This window comes from Solea solea, chromosome 6 (assembly GCF_958295425.1).
Source record: "Solea solea chromosome 6, fSolSol10.1, whole genome shotgun sequence".
Lineage (NCBI taxonomy): Eukaryota > Metazoa > Chordata > Actinopteri > Pleuronectiformes > Soleidae > Solea > Solea solea.
In genome coordinates, this window is record NC_081139.1 from 12,149,617 (window position 1) to 12,169,552 (window position 19,936).

Genomic DNA, 19,936 nt, shown 5'->3' on the forward strand with positions numbered 1-19,936 from the left:
AGTAGTTGCTTGTATGAATTAAGCTTTGCTTTCTTTAAAGCTTTCAGAGGCTACAAGGGAGTTAGCTTTCATATCATTATGCTCATTTTTACTTTGCAGACTTTAAGGAACAATAAACTGCAGTACTAATACACTATTAATGATGTACGGATATTTGAAGGGGGAGTTCTGCTGTACTTGTTTTGGCCCAACATAGACGTATGCTGCTGCACTTGGACCACAGATACCACCGTTTCCTCCAGTTTACGTTTGTGTTGCACTGCATCATAAAACACCAGCTATGCAGACTCTTTTAATTTTATTGCAGGGTAAATGCATTATGTCCTAAATAAGAGCTCCACTGCCACGCTCTCTCCTTGAAGGGGAGTAGAATCAGCTTGTCTAGATTATCACCACCATAAATACAACTTAATAAGCTTTCACACTAATACCGACCATGTGTCTGCAGCCATACAAGTCGTTGCACAAAAAATAAATATAGATACAGTATATCTATGTGATGTGAACATGTGGACAAAATGCAACATGGGCTGCTATTTGGGTTGTACTATTAAAACGCCTCTTATCATTTGTTTTGGTTGCTATGTTTATGAGCTGAATACCTAACTATAGACTGTGAGACACAAAAACCTTTTTCTTAAATTCCATAATCTTGGGAGTTGGAGTTGAAACCAGGGGAAGGGAATTAGCCACATGTGGGTAGGGACAGCGCTGTTTTAATCCTGTTGTGCATGGGTTAATGTGCTCCCTATTTAAAGTGCTGAAATTTGTTTCATTCTCCCACCTTTTTTAATTTTTTTTTTGTCTCCTCCAACAAAACTGTAACCGTCTTCAGTGTTTGTGCTATACGTCTGCCATAACATCCACTCATTTAAATACTTCCACCTGGTTAACTTTATGGATTTGTTTGCTTTGTGCTTTTTTTTTAGTCTTTTTCTGGCATTGACCTGAAATCAGAAGTTCCATAGTACCGATCCTGCTCAGGCTTTCACAGGTGTCTTTTCCAGTCCAAATTAGTCATAAGCTAATGAGCTCGAACAGTGGTTCCCAAACTTTTCACAAACCTTTACCCCTTCAAACATTTGCCCGCCAGCCACATACCCTCTGCTCCTGCACACTTAAAGACACACACACACACACACGCACGCAGCACACATCAAATAAAATCTCTTACAGTCAGAATATAGCCTATGCATATTTTTTTGGCAATGAGAGTGGGCACCTCAGACTACATGTCTATTTAAATGTAATAATGCTTACACCACATACCCCACATTATACCCTAGGACCCCAATTTGGAAACCGCTGCACTGGGACATTGAATGAAGTCCTAATGTTTAATGACATGTAGCTAAATCAAACAAACAGTGGGGTAAAATGAACGTTTTCAGTGCATGTGTTGTTGTAAACCAAGCACAAAAAGTATGTTATTTCACAAGGTGAAGTCAAATGTATTGATACAAAAAAAGGTAGGTTGATGTTATTCTCTGCACTGTACGTGTCTCATATTGAAACATTTTCTAGAAATATGAGTTCTGCTTTAACACAAATCTGCAATTTCACATCATGTCAATTCACAGGGATTCTATAGGCGTCAGCTTCACATCTGGCTGGTCAATAAGTAATCAAACAAGTCTAAGACTGTGTTTGGGTTAAAACCTTAAATGCTAAACCGCCTACTGTATACACTATATGTCTATTGTTTCAAGAGATTCGTAATTTCTTCCCAGGCCCAGATTAGTAAAATGAGCTTCCTTTGAGCTCAGTGCTAAATAGCAAATGTTAGAAAATTCAAAGCACACTTTTCTGACCAAAACCGGAGTGCACATTTGTGTAGCAAGCCAGGACATCACCATCTGCAACTACTACAACTGCTCTTCAGAACACTTGAACCAGTGATAAGGATTCTTTAGTCATTGAAAAAGACTGATAAGATACAAAAGGATATATGCATACCATGCCAAGACACATTTGAACTGTTTGATGTTGCTAAATTACCAGGAAAATAAGTAACAAACTTATTTGCTACGTTAGCCCACAACAGTTTGCTGCCATCAGTGAAACAGAGGAGAGAGGGAGAGAGGGAGAGAAGGAGAGAGATGAGACCCATGTCCTTCCTCATCATCTGAAAACAATAAGACAACAAGAGAGCAGGAATTAAAAAGACTAGAGCCATCTAATCTGGAACAACAGTGGAATGTCAGGAAGATGCCACAGCACCCTTTTATCCCAGATGTGTGTTATTAGGTTCACTGGCCTGATCCCTGCACCAAACTCTGCTGGATCAGATTTCTTTCTCCACTAATGCCACCGGACATACGATCTGACAATGATAATGATAATTACCTTAAATGACATGCCTTCCATTGTGGAAGACGTGGAAAACGCACAAGCGTGTGCTCAGGCGCACACACACACACACGCACACTTGCGCATACAAGCTAAAAACAAAATATTTGCAGAGCTTTAAAGAGAAATTACTGTTGGCATTTTCACCAGTTTGGAAAAAGTTAAATGCACCATGGCACTGTACATTCCCCTGGACCATTTAACCGTTTTCACAGCTTCTTGTGTTGCTTGTGTGAAGAGGAATAAAATACCGTACAATAAACAAGTTAGTTTCGTAGGGAGAGTTGAAATTGCTGCCAGGCTGGGTTTTCAATATGCGGTCGTATCACGTCATCATCAGTTCAATGCAGGGTTAAAAACAAGAGCCAGCCACTGTATCTCATTCTAATGAAGACCTAAAAATAAGTCAACTAAATAATCAGTCATCTTTTTATCCAGCGCTGACAGCATTTCCACAAAATAGAGCTGCAAAAATATTTGAGTGTATTTTCAGGTTCCTCTGGACTCTCAGAAACACAGAACACATGACGAGGATTATGTTCTGGACATGATTATTCCAATTTCTACAGCAAATCCACAAGACTGGATGTCCTTGGATGGAAGTAACATAAAAGCATAAAACCTTTTGATGACGATCAGGATGTGTGATGATTTAAGATACTATCTCACAATGGAGCAGCCAACATAAAGAAATACAAGTCCTTGTTTTAATCCACGAGCGGAAGACATGCAAGCCGGTGCTTTCGTCATGATCACTTCCCTCTTTTTTAGTTTCCATCTGTAACACTTCTGTTTTGGTGCTCAAGACAGAAGCTGAGGTAAAGTCTGTGTTGCATCTCAAAAGACTCTCAAAAGAGATTAGACACAATGTTCAATTAAATTGTCAGATTCATTTTCAACGAATGATGGCTGGTGTCTGACGGCAGCAGACAGTATTATGGGGGTTACTAGCAAATAGCAAATATCTTGGCTTCTTCAGACACAGCACACAGTGGCAGTCTGACACAATATTCAAGTCGGAGATGACAACTGGATTTATTTACCGAGTAGGAATATGTGTCAGGTCAAACTAGAAGCCCTCACATCTTGTAGCTCTACAGATTGAGTATAGGCAGAAGAAGAGATTAGTCATCTCTGCTAAGGCAGTCAATATACAGGACAACTGCCTTTTTAGTGTAGACTCATGAATTCAGTGAAGTCGTGCTCCGACTACTTGAAATCTCTTTTCCTCATTCCATCTTGTGAAAGTGTCCAACAGTTATCATAACACTGTGTGTGCCATTTTACAATCGGAACAAAGTCTGACTCTGAAGAGTGAAATTTGCCTTTAAGGTGCCCCTCTGCCTTTCAACACTGCATCGCCGTGTTATTGTTTTCTGGAAGATGGAAAGTGTTTTCATCAGCCAAAGAGTTAAGTAACACATGTTGGCATTTATCTCTCCTAGTTGGCATTATAAATTGCACAAGTGTGTCGGCACAGAATTTAACATACGGCCAAACAATGCAGGGCATCCACAGATGTTTGCAGTCCAGCACAATAAGCCAGTTAAATGCTCAGTTGTATCAGACAATGCTTCTTAGAAACATATTTTAAGGTTATCAACTGGAGAAAGCACTCGGATTGCGTTAAGCAGTGTGTAAACGCCAATCTCAAAACTGATTCCATGTGCGGAGCACCACCAAAATCTACCATTGTCTTCCTTAGGTCATAACCTCCCTTCCCAGAAAAACAAACAAACTGCACCCACTGATTGCACCGTCCTTCTCTCCTCACCTGTGGGACACTTTTTCTTCATTCTGCACCTCTGCGTCTCATTTTGTGATGGGCAGAGCCATGCTGTTTTCTCTTCTGGCGTCCTGCTATACCGGGTTCTGGTCTGCATGCCCCATCTGAAGCCACAAGTGACGCCATTATGGACACAAACGCTCCACTCGCTCCACTCTCCCAGCAAAGCAAAGAGGCAGTTCTCTGAAAGAGGGCACACATCAAAATTCATTCAGACGTTTTCAAGTTCTTCATCACAATACCAGATCCTGAAAAGTGTGATACTGTTTAAATATAAATGCTCCTGACTATTCTTTCTTGATTTTTGAGTGCCAGCAATCTTTCTCTAATTGAAAGTAATGGCTTTAGCTGAAGCCTGCACCACACTAGAGGATATTGCTAAGATTTCGGTCCCGGTCTGGCCCATCTGACAATCATGGGTACCTTCCGATTTCAGGCTGATAATCCTGTAGTGTGAGTGGTTAACAGACGAGATTTTAACGTCATCGGATGCATCACAGTCTTTGCGATCTCAAGCGACTGCACAATAATCGCGCGTTAACCAATGAGAGTTGACCAGGAAAGGGATGTTGTGTGATTCCGTCTTCTCAGCCATGACTTCATCCACAGTTTTTTTTTTTGTTGCGTTTCTCAGCACAAAACATGGCACTGATAGCGCCGACAGTCCGCCTCCATGTCTGTTTACATTCTGAAGTCACGTTAAATCATGCAAGTTTCTTTGAGAGATCCCAAATCCCTGGAATCTCCTCCCTGAACTAGTTTGATTAAACGCCAAGTGTGTGGTCCTGCGTTTTGACTGGATGGTCCAGTCTGTGCTCACTCAGGATTAAAACACTGATAATAGATTACAAGGATTGTTGTGTTTGGTCTCCCAATGTTTTTTTGAAAGCAAGTCAGATTTGAAAATCCTCTAGTGCCTCATTCCATGCAGTAAACGAATTAGAGAAATGCAAGAGTGATATAAACACATTGAGGCAAATGTTTTGGTCAGACCTCTGGAAACCTCATTGTCAGGTTACAATATGAATGTCGCCTGAAGAATTCATTTGCCTGACATTACATTCGTGGTGGCTGGATGCTGATGAATGATGTCGCCCGCTAGAATTTCCATAGTGGAAAACAACCAGCAGCCTCAGTCATGACTGGACAATCATTTCCCGACTCGTTGTAATTGTTATTGTCAGTGGCAGAAAAGGAAAGCCGCGACTTTCATTTTCTTGAGAAAAGCACCCGCACGCTGACGTCATCATTTAAAGCAGACACGGTCGCGATTGTGAGGAATAACCGTATTGCCAGAGAATGTGCAGGCGGGAATCTGCAGCTCTGAACAGCACTGAGTCATTATCGAGCTTGACGATATATCTCAGTTACTTAGAAGGGAGGCATGATTCGCAAAGAGATATGAAGACAAATTCTGAAAAATTGTCTGAAGTCTTTTAAGAGGAATCATGTGTTTGGCTCCCGACTGCAAAGGAGCTACGTGAAAAATAAATGATGAGAGGAAGAAATGGAGCAGATGAGTCCTCACACACAAAAATGGGAAGAAAAATGTTAAGTATTTCAAGACAAAACTTTGGACATCACTACCAAAAGCGGTATTTAATGCGATACAAACTTCTAGAACTTTGATGTCCGTTCCTGAATTTGATCTACTTGAAAGTCGTATTATAGAACTAATTCTAGATTTCGTCTTGTTTCTTCAACTATTTACAAAGTGTAGTTTCCCAAACAGGTGTGTTTCATCAATAAGCATTAATTCAAGAAAAATGGCTTGATCTAAGACACAAAAAAATAAAAAAATGAAACAACACACAGACCAAAACCATTGAAATACTCAACCATGCACACATGAAACATGGAAGAGATGGAGCCAGAGAGGCAGATAAAAGGACAGGCATTTGCAGGAACAGGTCTGCTGTTCATTAAAGCTTTCAGATTTTCTTCACTGTAGCAGATATTGCTGAAAGGACTTTCATTTTATAGCTGCCTGGGGTCAATGTGCTTCGAGGTCACCCACTTCTTAAGAGACAGTAACTTGAAACAGCAAATAAAATAGGACACAGGTCACAAACTGTCATGTGTCTTGAGTCTTGAGGTAAATGGGAAGTAATTGTATACATGATTATTCTCTAGTGTTGGCGTGCTGATATCATTGTCCTTTACATCCGTGTCTGTATGTCATGGACCAAGTTACCTTGTCATGTGACGATACATGTATTCTGGTTTCTGCAAGAGCTGCTTTGTAATTGTGTCCTCAGTCCATTAAGCAAATACTAATTTAGTTGTAGTCTTGTACTACAATCATATTTTTCTAATGGCTGTGCCTGCAGCCAGGAAATGGGTATGATAGAGAAACGCTGTATGAATATGGCTGTGAATGGGTTAATGGCAAAACTGTAGTGTAAAGCTGCTTTAAATGGTCATCAAAACTACAAAAGTGCAATATAAATCCAGACCATTACACTCAGTACCCCATAATGACACAATAAAGAAGAAATATTACAGTGAAATCAGTATTCAGACCCGGTTTTGGTACTGCGTCAATCACCTTGTGAAGGTTTCTCCCACTGCCACTGAGAAACTCTGGAGCTCAGCTCGAGTGATCCTCAGATTCTTTGTCGTCTCTGTTACCACTGCCTGTCCTCCATGATTGTTCAGCCTAGCATCTCTAACATCTCTACGCAGTGTCCTTCAAATTCCAACCTTATTGTATTTAAGTGTGGGAATTGCAGGGTAACTTTTGTAGTTTTCAACCGATCTGCGCTTCGATTCAACCCTGTCCTTCAACCTTATGACTGGCTGTTTTTCATCTGCATAAGACTTTGTTATGACATGTTGAATTTACCGCAGGTGGACTCGGGGCGTAGGGTCTCTTTGCATTGTTGTTGATATGAAAAACATTCACAGGCCCAGAGCACAGATAGAAGATGATGTTGGCAGTGAGCCACCCTCTGGCTTGCAAACTCATAATTTAATGTAAATGTGCTCCATCGTGTTGCATCAGAGCACATGAGAGCCTCCATCTTGCTCTATCCCTTGTGTCCTCTTCTGTTTCACCAACATGTCCTCTCTTATAACACCCATGAACCTTCTCTGTAGTCTTCTTCCTTCCCTCCGACCAGGCCATCCATCTTCATTCACTGTCTCTCCTCTGCACGAAACCACACCACTTTAACCTTGACTCCCATTTTCAAACCATTCAACCTGAGCTGTCGCTTGAATATGCTTATGACTAATCCTGTCCATCGTGGTCACTTCACACAGAAATCTCAGCATCTTCAGCTCTGCCACCTCCATATCCTAGTGGCCTGCACAGTGGCCAGGCACAGATTCCCTAGAATCTGGGCCCTAGCAATAGGGGATGGAGCCCGAGCCCAATCCAACCCGACAGGTCTTCAGAATGTTCAGGCCCGAACCCAGATCATAACAAACAGGTAGGCCGTTAATGTTGCAGACATTAAAATAGGTTAATTGGGGGGGTTCAGTGTGGTTTAATGAATTAGGTTTGGACTATGAATTTATTTAACTTGAGGACTGAGACGGGTGCAGTCGTATCTAAGCACTTTTAATGGTGTAAGTAGGTCAATTTAATTTTCCTTTCAATATTAAGTTTATTCAGGAAATACTTTGACACATTTGTTGGGTTGTTAAATTGATTATTTTGTTTTTGAAGTGAGCGGGCGCGATACAGCGACAGCAGCTGCATATTGCAGGTCGGCTCGTCGTCAAGGGTTGTACTTGATTTTAAACTTACTCTTAGTGATTTGCCTTTCCTCTCTTGTTCTCCAGTATCTAATGTTTGTGACGGCAGTGGGATAATGTGGTCTGTGAATCTGAGTAACAGTTCGGTGGGTGACGTGGAGCGGGGAGGGTGAGCGCGGAGAGAATCACTGTGTTCAAGTGTTGCCGTTTGAATTCTTTCAAATTGGCAGGAAAGAAAAAAGGCCGAGCCCGACCCGAGTCCAAGGTAATTGTGTAGTAATCGACCTGAAGCCCGGCCCTCAGGCTGTCGGGGTGTTTGGTACCCCAAATGAAGGGTACCAAAATGGTTGGGGACAGTTATTTGAATACTATTCCTAATGGAAACCCAAAAAACATGTACTGTACGGAACCATTCCACATCGCTGGCAAAAAAAACACTATTCCCTCTGTTTGAAGATTTGACTGTGCAGTGGTATGCAGTATTACATCTATCAACATTTGAATGTTTTCAATCACATAAACACAGTCTTAATGACAGGACAATCATAAGCATTGATGCATTTGTCACTTACCTAAACAGTCCTTTTGGTGAGCGAATGTTCCCTTTGGGCAGCTCGTCATACACTTGCCTTTGTACAGCTGGAAGCCAGACTTACACTTGGTGCAGAAGTCCCGGCTGAAACAGTGCTCACAGTCCAAAGAGCGGCACTCTGAGAGGAGAAAGACCATAGTACATCTGGTCAATAAACAAATACAAAACATCTGCTCTTGTCATAAATCTGTCTCGAGTGAAATCAGGGGAAAACTAAAGTCTCCTGTTTACTTTGTCACCCTTCACTTTGCTCTTGAAGGTGAAAAGCAGGTGAGTGGAGAAGGCGGCACAACCCCACCGATTGAAAACAGAGGGCATGTGTGAAAGGGTATCTTCTAATGTGATGTAGGATATTTCTGTTTTCTCATGTAAAAAAGATACTGGCGTGGGGCTTGGGGATGTCTGTTTCCAAGTTAATCTAATTTTATATGAGCTGCGGAAAGAGTACACACTTCAAAAGAAATGTCAGTTTGTTGGCTCAAAGTTCAAAATTATGCCTTAAATGTACAGAAGGAATCAGAAAATGCTAATGAGTCAGTTATGACGAATGGCCTTGCTTTTTCTATGCTATGAGGACTTTTGGAAATTCCACAAAACAGGTAAACGTCAAATAGTGACATGTAAACCAACAAGCTGCGTCCGTTTCGTATTCACGAAAGCTCCATTGACAAGTTGTAACATTTATGGGGTTTTCTAAAATGGCGGTTCCCATTGAAGTTCAATTTTTAATACTGGAATTGTGAGACGGGAATTGTTTCGTTTGTCTTTGGACAGGGTTTCCTCAGCGACTATATTTCCTCTTGTAATATGTTCCTGATATTACGGTTAAGTTAAGTCGTCCTCTGTTGTAAAGTCCGGTTTGAAGGCACCGATGATCGCAGCGCTGGCTTTTATGTCTGTGGGTGTTTTTAAAATGAAACTGCAGGAACCCAACATTCGTGTTAAGTCAGCCTTGAACAAATTAATGAATATTCTGTGTTTAACATGTGTTTGAAGCTTCAGGTTGGGAATCAGTTACAGATGATACAGACGGACTGTGGCTTCGAAAGCAGGGTTACCACACGTGCTAATGCTACATGACAAACGTTGTGTGTGTGTGTGTGTGTGTGTGTTTTAAGTTTATCTCATGTCAACTGATATTTTTGAACACTCACAGTTTTCGTCTCTTTATGCCTGTGCACCAAACTGTGTGTGTGAGTTTAATGCAGTATTTCCTCTTCCTCTGTTCATTCATGCACCCAGTGATGTTTGGAAACAGGAAACCCCATAAAGAGTGCAAATTCCCTCTACCAATCAAAAACGCAAGTTGCACTCATGTCTTTACTGATGTCAGGTGATCAGGAATGGGATGTAATTGGTGGTGGATTGGTTTGCAGCTGATGGCAGGACATGCTTCTTCGGACTCTTATATTTGTAGAATAAAAGCATTTTCTTGTGAGGCTGTAGGTGTTTGTATCTGTGATGAATCATGCAACTGAGGTATCTAAATATATGTAAACCGTGAGTAGTTATTGTTACTGTTTTCATCCAAGAAAAAAAGTATACACTTTGAGACCCAATTATTACTCTGTGTGATTACAGTGAGACATAATGTCAGTCAGACAGACAGAAAGAGAAACATACTCATGCAGCGGTTAATGTCCTTCCCTCTCTGTCCATAGTGTCCAGCGGGACAAGCATGGAGACAGGTTCCGTGGTGGGACATTCCATCCCTCTGCAGGAACAGGAAGAGCCGCTCAGGGCAGCGCACACAGCCGTTGTCACGGGAACACTCCAGACAGCTCCGGCAGTCCACTGATGTCCCTCTGTGAGCTGCACAACACAACACAACACACAGAAGATTAGGACAGAAGACAGGTTAGAAGAAGAAAAGGATAAGAGGGTGGTGGGGTGGTGGAATGTGGAGAAGGAGACATCACAAATCCTCATGGTACCAGGAGAATTTCTGCACTCCATGAACAATCCAGCACTGAGCTCCTAAATATGTGCAAATACTGTAGACGGGAAGACGTTTACACAAAGCCCCAGTGTATTTAAAGTGACTCAGTGTAGGATTTCAGCCTTCAAGTAATGTTTCCAAGATTATTTTGATGGTACATCCACATACAACAGGGTGAATGGCACCTCTGTCAAATCCTGAGCAGTTCTGCATCGCCTGCATTGGCACTATGGAACGTCTGCGTCCGGGTCCATGCCACAAAAAGAAGTACAACATTCTCCTCAGCAGCATACATCACAGAATTACAAGGGAAAAATACCAAAGATTTTCCATTATCATAATAATTGTTGTATCATATTTGATTCATTGGCTATCTATCACAATTTAATGATAACAGCAATTGAAATATTCCAACCGTTTCCAAAACAACAAACAATATTTGTTTTTGCTTCTGAAATAAACATCCCGTGCTTCAATAATTATTGATTACTGGACAACATGATATGTGGCTGATGCTTGTCAGTCTATAGGATTCATAATCTAGTATCTCATTCAACACACTGAATAAAAACACAAACATTCTATTCACTTCTGTTCCTCTGGCACTCGATGTGCACTCACCCTTGACAAGGTTATTGCAGAGATCTGAAGACCGATTATACTTGGTAGCATGAGAGTCAGGATTTCATCTAAGCCAAAGTAAGTCCTCTTATTATTATTCTTATTATTAAAGGTGAGTTGAGATGTCTGCTCCCAGCGACACAGGAGACTCAGCTGGAATGGGAATGGGGGATAAGGAGGGGTATGGAAAAAAAAAACGGGCAAGGTGGAGTGGAAAATTGGGTAGGGTGAAGATAAGAGGAATGGAAAGATGGACTAAATCTGCTCCGGAGGTAAGAGGTGTATGCGTGAGTCTGAATGATCACCGAGCCTGATCCTCTTAAAGTACCTGTGGCTGACTGCAGACATTCTGACTTCTGATTAAATCACATCACCAGTGGAAGTCATTAAAGGTCACAGCTTATGTAACTAACTTCCGTCAAACAAAATACAGCATTTGAACGTCTTTGAAAGCCTGCACAGAGCATATCACCAGCTCCAAAATGAACAGCCCTGCTTGTACAGAGCATCATTTGTATCTCCTCATTCCTCAAGTCATTTTAAACTTGGAAAACAACATTTTCTGTTGTTATGTTAAACATGTTCATCAGCTACATTAAAGCTACTAAAGGCGTCAATGGCAAACTCACCAACTGGACCTGCAGACTAGAAGTTGGGTAATTTGGGGATTGTTGTTTGTTAGCGATTGCATATGCAGTGCTTGTATTTAACATGTTGGGAAATGATCAATTACAGGACACTCGTGATTGACCTTCTGTGGGAAGGTGTTGCTGCTTCTTCTGTAGAGGATAGTGGTTTGCCATGCTTGCTTATTCTTGCATTTGTGTGCTAAGTGCCAGTAGAGGCCTGATACCCTTAAGGGGCCATGGGTTTCTGCTTGGGTTTTAGTTTTTTTATGGTCTCAACCACCATCTTTAGATTCAAAAGTAGATAGCATGTCATATCAAGTCATTCATTGCCATCACCCCCATTGTTGCCATTCATGTGGTGTGAACTCAGATACTCCTGGTCACATGACTCCTCTTGTGTGGGATGCACAGACTGACTTTAAATTGTTGTGGAGAAAAAAAATCCTAATAAAAAACAACACACATAAACACTGAATGATTGAATTCAACTCTGCTCAAAGTACCACTGATGAGATCTGCCTTAGATCTGAGTGAGTTTGTGAGAGACAGTCTGTGTTGTCATGAGTTACATAAAAATCTAAATACTTTTATTTTGGGACATTTGTGCCCAATCAAATCAAATATTTTCTATTTGATTTGAATTTTATTTGCAAAGCGGCAAATCACAACTGACGTTTTCTCAAGGCACTTCAAAATAGAATAGCAGCTGAAAACCAACAAGAATCAGAACAGGTGTAATAAGGTGGATCTTCTGACAATCCCACAGCAGCTCCATCAGCTGAAAGAAAATGTGCCAGCAGCTGTGAGTTTCTCTCTCCCCTCTCTTGGATATCAAATAAAAACCACAAAGCAACGTGTCAGAACCAAACGCAAAACTGATTATCATTTCAAAAGACATTTGTTCCACTTAAACTGGAGACACACTACAAGATATGTCCTTGATTTTACCCACAATTTACACTTGGGCAGAGTCTGCTCCAGTCAGTTCTACTTGGGGACAGTCTGCATGGCTAGTTTGCACAGAAATCAGTTAGTGTGTGAGGGGTAAAGACTCGAATCGGCAAGTGAGTGAGGGTAACAGACCCGACCTCAAACACGTTTGAATTTTTTAAGCCCACTTTGGACGCATTCAGATAGTGTGTACTGATTACCGACACAGCTGCAAACGCATGTTGCCAATAGGCAATGAAGAAGAGTCGGTGGGATAAAGGAAATAGCGTCAGAAGACAAAGGCAACAGGAAGTAGCAGGAATATCAAAACAACGATGGTGATGTTTGTTTACCCTTTTAAACTGTCACTCTCGTAGACATGGTCGCTCTCATGAGAGTTTACGCCAGCGTTTGATGCGTTCAGTTGGCTTCAGTTGATCCCTCATGAGCTACAGATCCTCAGTCATTCAGTTCTCATAAAAAGATCTGTCTGTTACTGTGTAAGTCTTTTTGAAAAGAGTCGTGTAGTGTGTCCCCAGATTTAAACCACTGGTTTGATCAGAGTACATTTATATATACATATATATACGTATATATATGTATATATATATATATATATATATATAAATATACACACACCCACAAATCCAAAAATTCTTGCCAGACTCGGTCAGGTTCAATCAAACATAAATTAGTTTATTACAAATGTTGATTGATAATAACTGATTCATGGTGAGTCCATACTAATATACTTATTATATAGTATAACAGCTGCTGAAAACTCTTAAGGTGTGACCGATTACATTTGTCCTTTGCTGTAACCATAAATAAGAGCTACAGCCACCGGGACCGTCATAGTATGTTTTCGCTTACTCCAACTGTGTCAGGTTTGGATCAGGCTTGGAACAAAAAATACAAGACACATGTCTGGTTCGGTCCATAATTTCTTGAGCTCAGTTGGGTTCTGGCAGAAAAATGCGGCCCGAGCCGCGCTCTAGATCTGATCGTGCATCGGCAGCAGAAAAATAGTCCGAAAACATGCTGTGTTTCTGCAGACTTGTAATAAAATATCCCTGTCAAAGTTGAGCACAAATAAATCATAAAGAAACATTGAAAATTACTTAACGAGCCAACAACAGAGACTGATGTTATAAAAGATAGATAAAGAGACAAAGGCTTAAAGAAAAACTGAAGAAATATGACAAACTTTGCTAGAAAAAAAGAGGTTGTGATGGAACAGGTGCACACAGTCTCACACGATTGCGGCTATGATTTAAAAAAAAAAAAAAAAAATAAGTGCAAGCTCTAATGTGTGAGACACTTTAGTGTTTATTGTTGCTGAGCTGAATCAGCAGTAGAACAGTTTACTTTAGGAATACAAATGTCTCTCTCTGTCTCCCTCTTTTTTTAGCCCATATTTTATGATACAGATTGTGTCAGGTGGATGGATTTGTTTTACTGGGAATTTGATTGATTTTGGTTGGCTGTAGCTATAAAAGTTCAAGAACCACTGATTTAGTGATTCCACTTATGTTATATTGAGTTTTATCATAAAGTTTTCTACTTTTCTTTTTAATTTTTTTTGAAAGTTTGTACTCTAAACTTCGAAAAAAAGTTAAATATTTAATTTTGCCATTTAAATTAAAGTAAAACATAAATTCCACTTACTCTTCACTAAACACAACAAGTATATATAAAGAAAACACAACTTACTGATAATTACATTAAGTGTTGATACAGTGAGATATGCAGGGTGTATGAAATAAATAATAAATAATTGAACATTTTCAGAATCTCAACTGGGCCCTGACATTGTTAAGTTTGGGAGTGGATGATCTAGAGGCCCATCTAGTATCATTTGCTTACTCCACATACAAGTTACAATCAAATCTCCTTACAAATTGGCTCCACTCAAATAGAGACACGTCGTCCATCATTATTTACAGTCCATAATTAACTGCTATACTGCCCAAGGTGTGCAGTGGATTATGGAAGATAGTGATTCAAAGGATGGTGTGGATTTGTCTTTCAAATTCTGGCCAAAACAAACCATGTCTCATCTTTGGAGGAGCCTTTGAACTTGGCGAGTCCCTCTCGGCCAATGATGACAAATTTGTTATCACAGCTGACACAAATTCTGTAAATACCTGTCTTTGGAAACCTTTCAGAATTGACATCAACAATTCTCCCACTATCTGGGAGAAGAGAGGAACCACTGTAAAACAGCAGCTGTTTCATATTTTAAACAAATTTGCAATCTGCGTTTTGCATTGGGGTATTAGACCTCTGAACCTCTGAACCTGCATGTACCTAATGCATGTTTACAAGTCATCTCAGCTCAGCTCAGCTGAGCAAAGTTACAGTCAGGGAGGAAGAGAGAAGAAAAGACGAAGACTATGTACTGAAGAGTTCAGTGAAGAGGAAAAAAGGGCAGATTTCCTCAGAATAACCCAGGGACCCATTTCACTGAGCTTTGGGTCCTCACTTTGAGGCCCTGATCCATTGTCTGAAAAACAGTTCTCTACACATGTGCTATCGATCTGCAGGCTTAAGGGACTCTAAGAGGAGCGGCAGGTTTAGGTAGCGTAAAACTGTAACCTCTGACCCTGCATGAGATTGCACAGGGTTTTTAACAAGCACCAGGTGTAACAAGCTCTGTTGGGATTTCCACAAAACATGCTCGCAAGTAAAGGGGACTTACACGCTAAAACTGAATTTAGATAATGTGTTAAAGGTAAAAAAGTAAAGGAAATTGGTTTACAATGAAAGTACAGAGGCAACAAAATAAATGTGTTCTAATGGTTTATTGGACTCACCAACTCTGGAGAATCGTTTTGAGATTAAATAAAAAAAAAAAAAACAACAACTCATATTAATATCCTCCCAAAAAATTGCATTAATTCCAATCCTGCAGACGAAAAAGCTGACTCTGACGCTTTGGCGCTGCGTCTCCTAAGTGTCTGGACTCTTGAGAATGGTTGGAAACTCTGCTTTCAGAAGATATTCCCTCATTTAGGGATTTTATGATTGTGGTGCAAACCACATTTTACAATTTGGTAACTTAATCATTGGCTTTACATCTTGATTCACATCACGTTGTGACTCATCAATCCATGCCTTGTGACCAATAAAAGGGTGTGATTGGGTGGAGTGGTGCAATTTGACACCCGTCTTTAACAGGAATTCTGTTTCAGTGTGTGTTTTTCCACTAAAAGACAGCAGCCACCACCTCTGTAGATGGAGCCAAAATACCCACAATGCACCATAATATATGTATTGACCAGAAAAATGAGCCAGGTGGGGGTGATGTGATAAATCAGATGTGTGGTACCTACTCATGCTCATGTCTGGACATGTGAATGCAGCTGGGTCAGTGATGCCTCTGATCACTAAAATGTGCTCTTGTGTTATATCTTTATTTTTTAATGTGCAGAACTTGGTTCCTGGTTCACTCCTGTCATATTAAATGTCTCTCCTCGTATTTTCTCTCAAGAAATGACTCCAGTGTGAGCCAAGAAAGCAAAACCCCCAAAAATATCATGTTATAATAGGACTATCATTGGCCTATTTAGATACTTCTCTCTTCACTGTCTAATTTGTCTCATTAGATACTCTTTATTGTTTTTGCCAGCGTTTTGTCTGGTAAAAAGTTAAGGATGGGTTTTGATTACATTTTCTCGGGATGTAGGTCATGGCCCGAGGAAGAAAAGATACAGTTTCAGTGGTGATGCAGATACACATCCCTCTTTGATTTGAAACAGTGGAAAACTGAGATGAGTGTGTGCTCTCTGGGTGCCTTCTACTCTCCCACTGTCTTAATCAGTAATTGGCCTTGATCAGCAGATTTTTCAGCCTAATGACTAACAAGTTTCATCCATTCAATAGACGCAATGAGGTGGAGTAACTTAAAAGTAGAAACTGGTATACATGACATTATAAATAGCCTTCCTTGCATTTACGTATTGATGGGCAGGGCGGCTTGAACAATAGCCAGCAGCTTGTTGAGTTGATTAAGTGTCATCTCCAGGTTATAAAAAAAGCTAACATTTTGGGATGGAGACTCTCTGTCCTGAGCTGAACCCAACAGATGAGTACAGACAGATGCACACGTAATATGTGACAGATGACTCGAGGCAATCGCCCCGTTTCTGAAATGCTTTGTCGATACCAGCGCACATTTGATCGTGTTTATTGTGTTTTAAGACTAATTTTCCCCCTTTCTTAGGTCGTTTTGTAAGCTTAAGCAATCGTAGCCAATGGTGGAGTAGCGCCCTTTCCACCGATGGTGCGTATGCGTGCAGCTGTTTAGTAGAACAGTCAATACCAGCACAGTGTGTTCTGTTATTTGTCATCATAGGCCAAGTTTTTTCCCAGAGACTGCATGCTAACAGAGGAGGTTCAGAAGTCTTAGACATACAATTTACATTATGCTGAAAGGTTATTATGTAATAATTGATCAGTAACTCCAAAAATATGTCACTTACGCCAGCTTTAGACGATAAAATGTTCTTCCAGCAATCATAACGTACTGAGAAGAGAAAACATGCTCAAAAGCTCAACAAAACGATTAAATCATACTTGAGGTGGTACAAACGCACACACAGTCAGAGGTGAACAGACTGCATTTATGGTTCTAAAATAACTGATCATTCCTGTGATTATTGATGAATTGGCACAATATGACTAGAATTTTAGAGGAATACAAAACAGTGTTCAAATTTTGTCTCTGAACACACAAGCAAGGGGACATATTAGCATTTTTTTGTTTTTTCTTTTTTGTTGCTCCCTTTGATTTCTTCAGTAAAACAGTCTCAGGTGCTGAAACGTTATCCACTGTAATCTTATAAAAACACAACTAGCACTAATGGACATGATAACGAGTTAATAACTTCTACAGTTCAGCTCTCCTGCTCTGAAGCCTTTTCAGCTGTGTGTGGTTAATTCACAGCCAAATCAACCAAGTCCAGATGTGACAGAGGGTGAAAAGGTGGGACATTTGGGTCAGCAAGCTTGTGCGTGTGTGTGTGTGTCGCAGTAGTCAATGAAGGAGAGGAAACAGGGGGGTGGTGGGGGTTGAAGAGAGAGGATGAATAAGACAACCTAATTATCTTTGGTGTGAAGTGATGAATTTTAACAGCGGGTCAACCTGTCAAGCCGACGAGCAGCATTTTGCCTTTCAGACTGAAAACAATATCTAACCTCAGGCAGTTGGGATCCATTTACTGTATCTCGAATGTCTAAAAGCATTTCTCTGCAATAGTTAAGTATAATTTCAGGCAACATTAATTTAATAATTGTACATATCTTTAAAAAAAATGAATCATGTATATGTCTATTTTGTCCATTCCCTATCATTTGTACTACTGACATCACATAGAAAAGGTTTTTTAACCTAGACTTATAATCACTTTCTTAATAGATGCCTTGTCTTGGTGAATTAACATTATAAAGCTATTTTAATTCAACACCCTGCTTTTTGCAGTGCAATTCTTAAGTCGCTCGACTTTTTTCTTTTCCTCTTTGACTGACCTTATAAACCTCCTATATTTGTAACTACGCAGTCTTGCTACACAGCCTATTATCTTGAACACCCGATGGCTTCAAGCAGCCCCTCTAATCATTATTGAACACTTCACCTCTGATTGTCTGAGTGGGCACAGAGGGAAACGTCGGAAGCCAAAATTGACAGCGCAATTGAGACCGAATCCCCCTCTATTACTCCCAAATTCCTGAGGAAATGCAAGACGCCGGCGAGCGTGAGGGTCACCACATACCTGCGTGGATGTGGTCAGGACTTAAGGGTTTTTAAGGAGATTCATTAGCCACAAAATCTGATTTCCCACCTCTGTGGAGTGACATTTCAGCCACTCATAACTGTGAGTTGCATGAAGACATAAAAACGTTGTAGGAGGGAAACAAAATGGATTCAAGATTTATTGATGCGCCACATTCACTGTGATTTGCAAATAAATATTTAAGTGTTTTGTTTCTGGATTTGGAGGAAAACCTTGTCATCAAATGTAAAATATAATAATGGCTCAACCTCTGCAGCATCCACTTGATGTCATAAATGTTTTTTGTTTTTGTTTCAGATATGAACTTAATCTAAAAATCTAACAGATAACTGGTAATCTGCAACCTCATGGTACACATGTAGCTCTGTAATGTCAATTATATATGTTAATTATTCATAAATTTAAGTTGATATTATGTATCAGGAATTTAAATGTAACTAGAATTTCTGTACGTTGTCATTGTGTATTATGCACAGAATCCAATCAAGTCCTGTTTCATCTTTAAAACCAATAGGAATATAAAAAAAGGAGAATTTACAATAATTAATAGAGAAAAAAATTGTAATTTGTAAAGTTGCAACCTCACACACAAAAAAAACAATCCATGCTGCATACTCACCACTTTGCTTCTGTATGACTCCAGACCCCCTTCTGATCACCTCACATAGCAAGGATATCACAAAGGCAAAGAGTCGCAAATGCATCTGGGCTGCTGTCAAGCGCCCGCTTCAGTGCCAGGCTGTGGACATCTGCAGGGACTCCAGGGGCTCAGGTAGAAGATTTAGTTCCAAAGCAAGGGAGCGATAGAGGCGAGAGGGGAAAAGACCAACGGCAGGGGTTTAAAAGCTGTAGCGATGGATGAGGATGAAGTGATCTCACAGGCCCACAGCAGCGATGAAAACGGTGACTGTTAAGGTGAGGGAAGAGAGGCGAGACAGAAGAAAACAAATCCTCCTCTCCTTTTTGTCCACTTTCACACAGAAGATTTAGGGCAGAGATGAAGAGACAGGCGGCCATAAAAAACAAAAGCGGAGCAGAGCAGAGTGAGAAACACCAGAGGTGTGGAGAGCTGTGCCTCATCTACTTCCCTAGACTGGTTGCTTGGAGTGAAAACTCACCATTTAACTACCACTGTCAAATTTGCGATAAACGAGCCCCACTTATCCCATAGCCATCTTTAACCCTTTATTGGCTCTCGGGGCCTAAGTGGTTCCATATTTCCAGCCTGATCTTTAGCCCCCTCCTACTCGCTAGTGTTGTTTCGGTCTCTTCTTTTTATTACTCTTGTTTACTTTTGTTTTCCTGTACAGGACTGTTTTGTTTTCTGTAGAAATGATATTAAATAGTAGCAGTCGTCAAACTTAATTTGACCAACAGAGGAAGAAAAGCAGCTGGGGAAGAGCATGACTTTCATCCTAGCCTATTACAATACGTTTGTGGAGTTGATTAGTTTTGTGTGTTGGGGCAACAAGTTGTCTGTTAAATAATGGGAACATTCAATCTTAAGTGGTGGTGTTAAGGTATAAGTACATTAAGCTATTAATCAAATCTATATGATGTTTGTTCAGTTAGTTAGGATAAAGTACATCGGAT

The 19,936-nt window shown here is 40.4% G+C and overlaps 1 protein-coding gene across 1 annotated transcript in view; it reads right to left on the minus strand.

Annotated features, from left to right (window-relative positions):
- rspo4 (R-spondin 4) overlaps nt 1–19,449 on the minus strand; it is a 32,826-nt gene extending 13,377 nt beyond the window's left edge. Inside the window, exons 1-4 of the mRNA XM_058632020.1 lie at nt 18,963–19,449; nt 10,053–10,241; nt 8,410–8,547; nt 4,124–4,318 (exon numbers count right to left, since the gene is read on the minus strand). Of these exons, the coding sequence (XP_058488003.1) occupies nt 4,124–4,318; nt 8,410–8,547; nt 10,053–10,241; nt 18,963–19,047 (607 nt within the window). The 5' untranslated portion in view covers nt 19,048–19,449. The remainder of the gene's footprint in view (nt 1–4,123; nt 4,319–8,409; nt 8,548–10,052; nt 10,242–18,962) is intronic.
- Nucleotides 19,450–19,936: the final 487 nt, after the last annotated feature.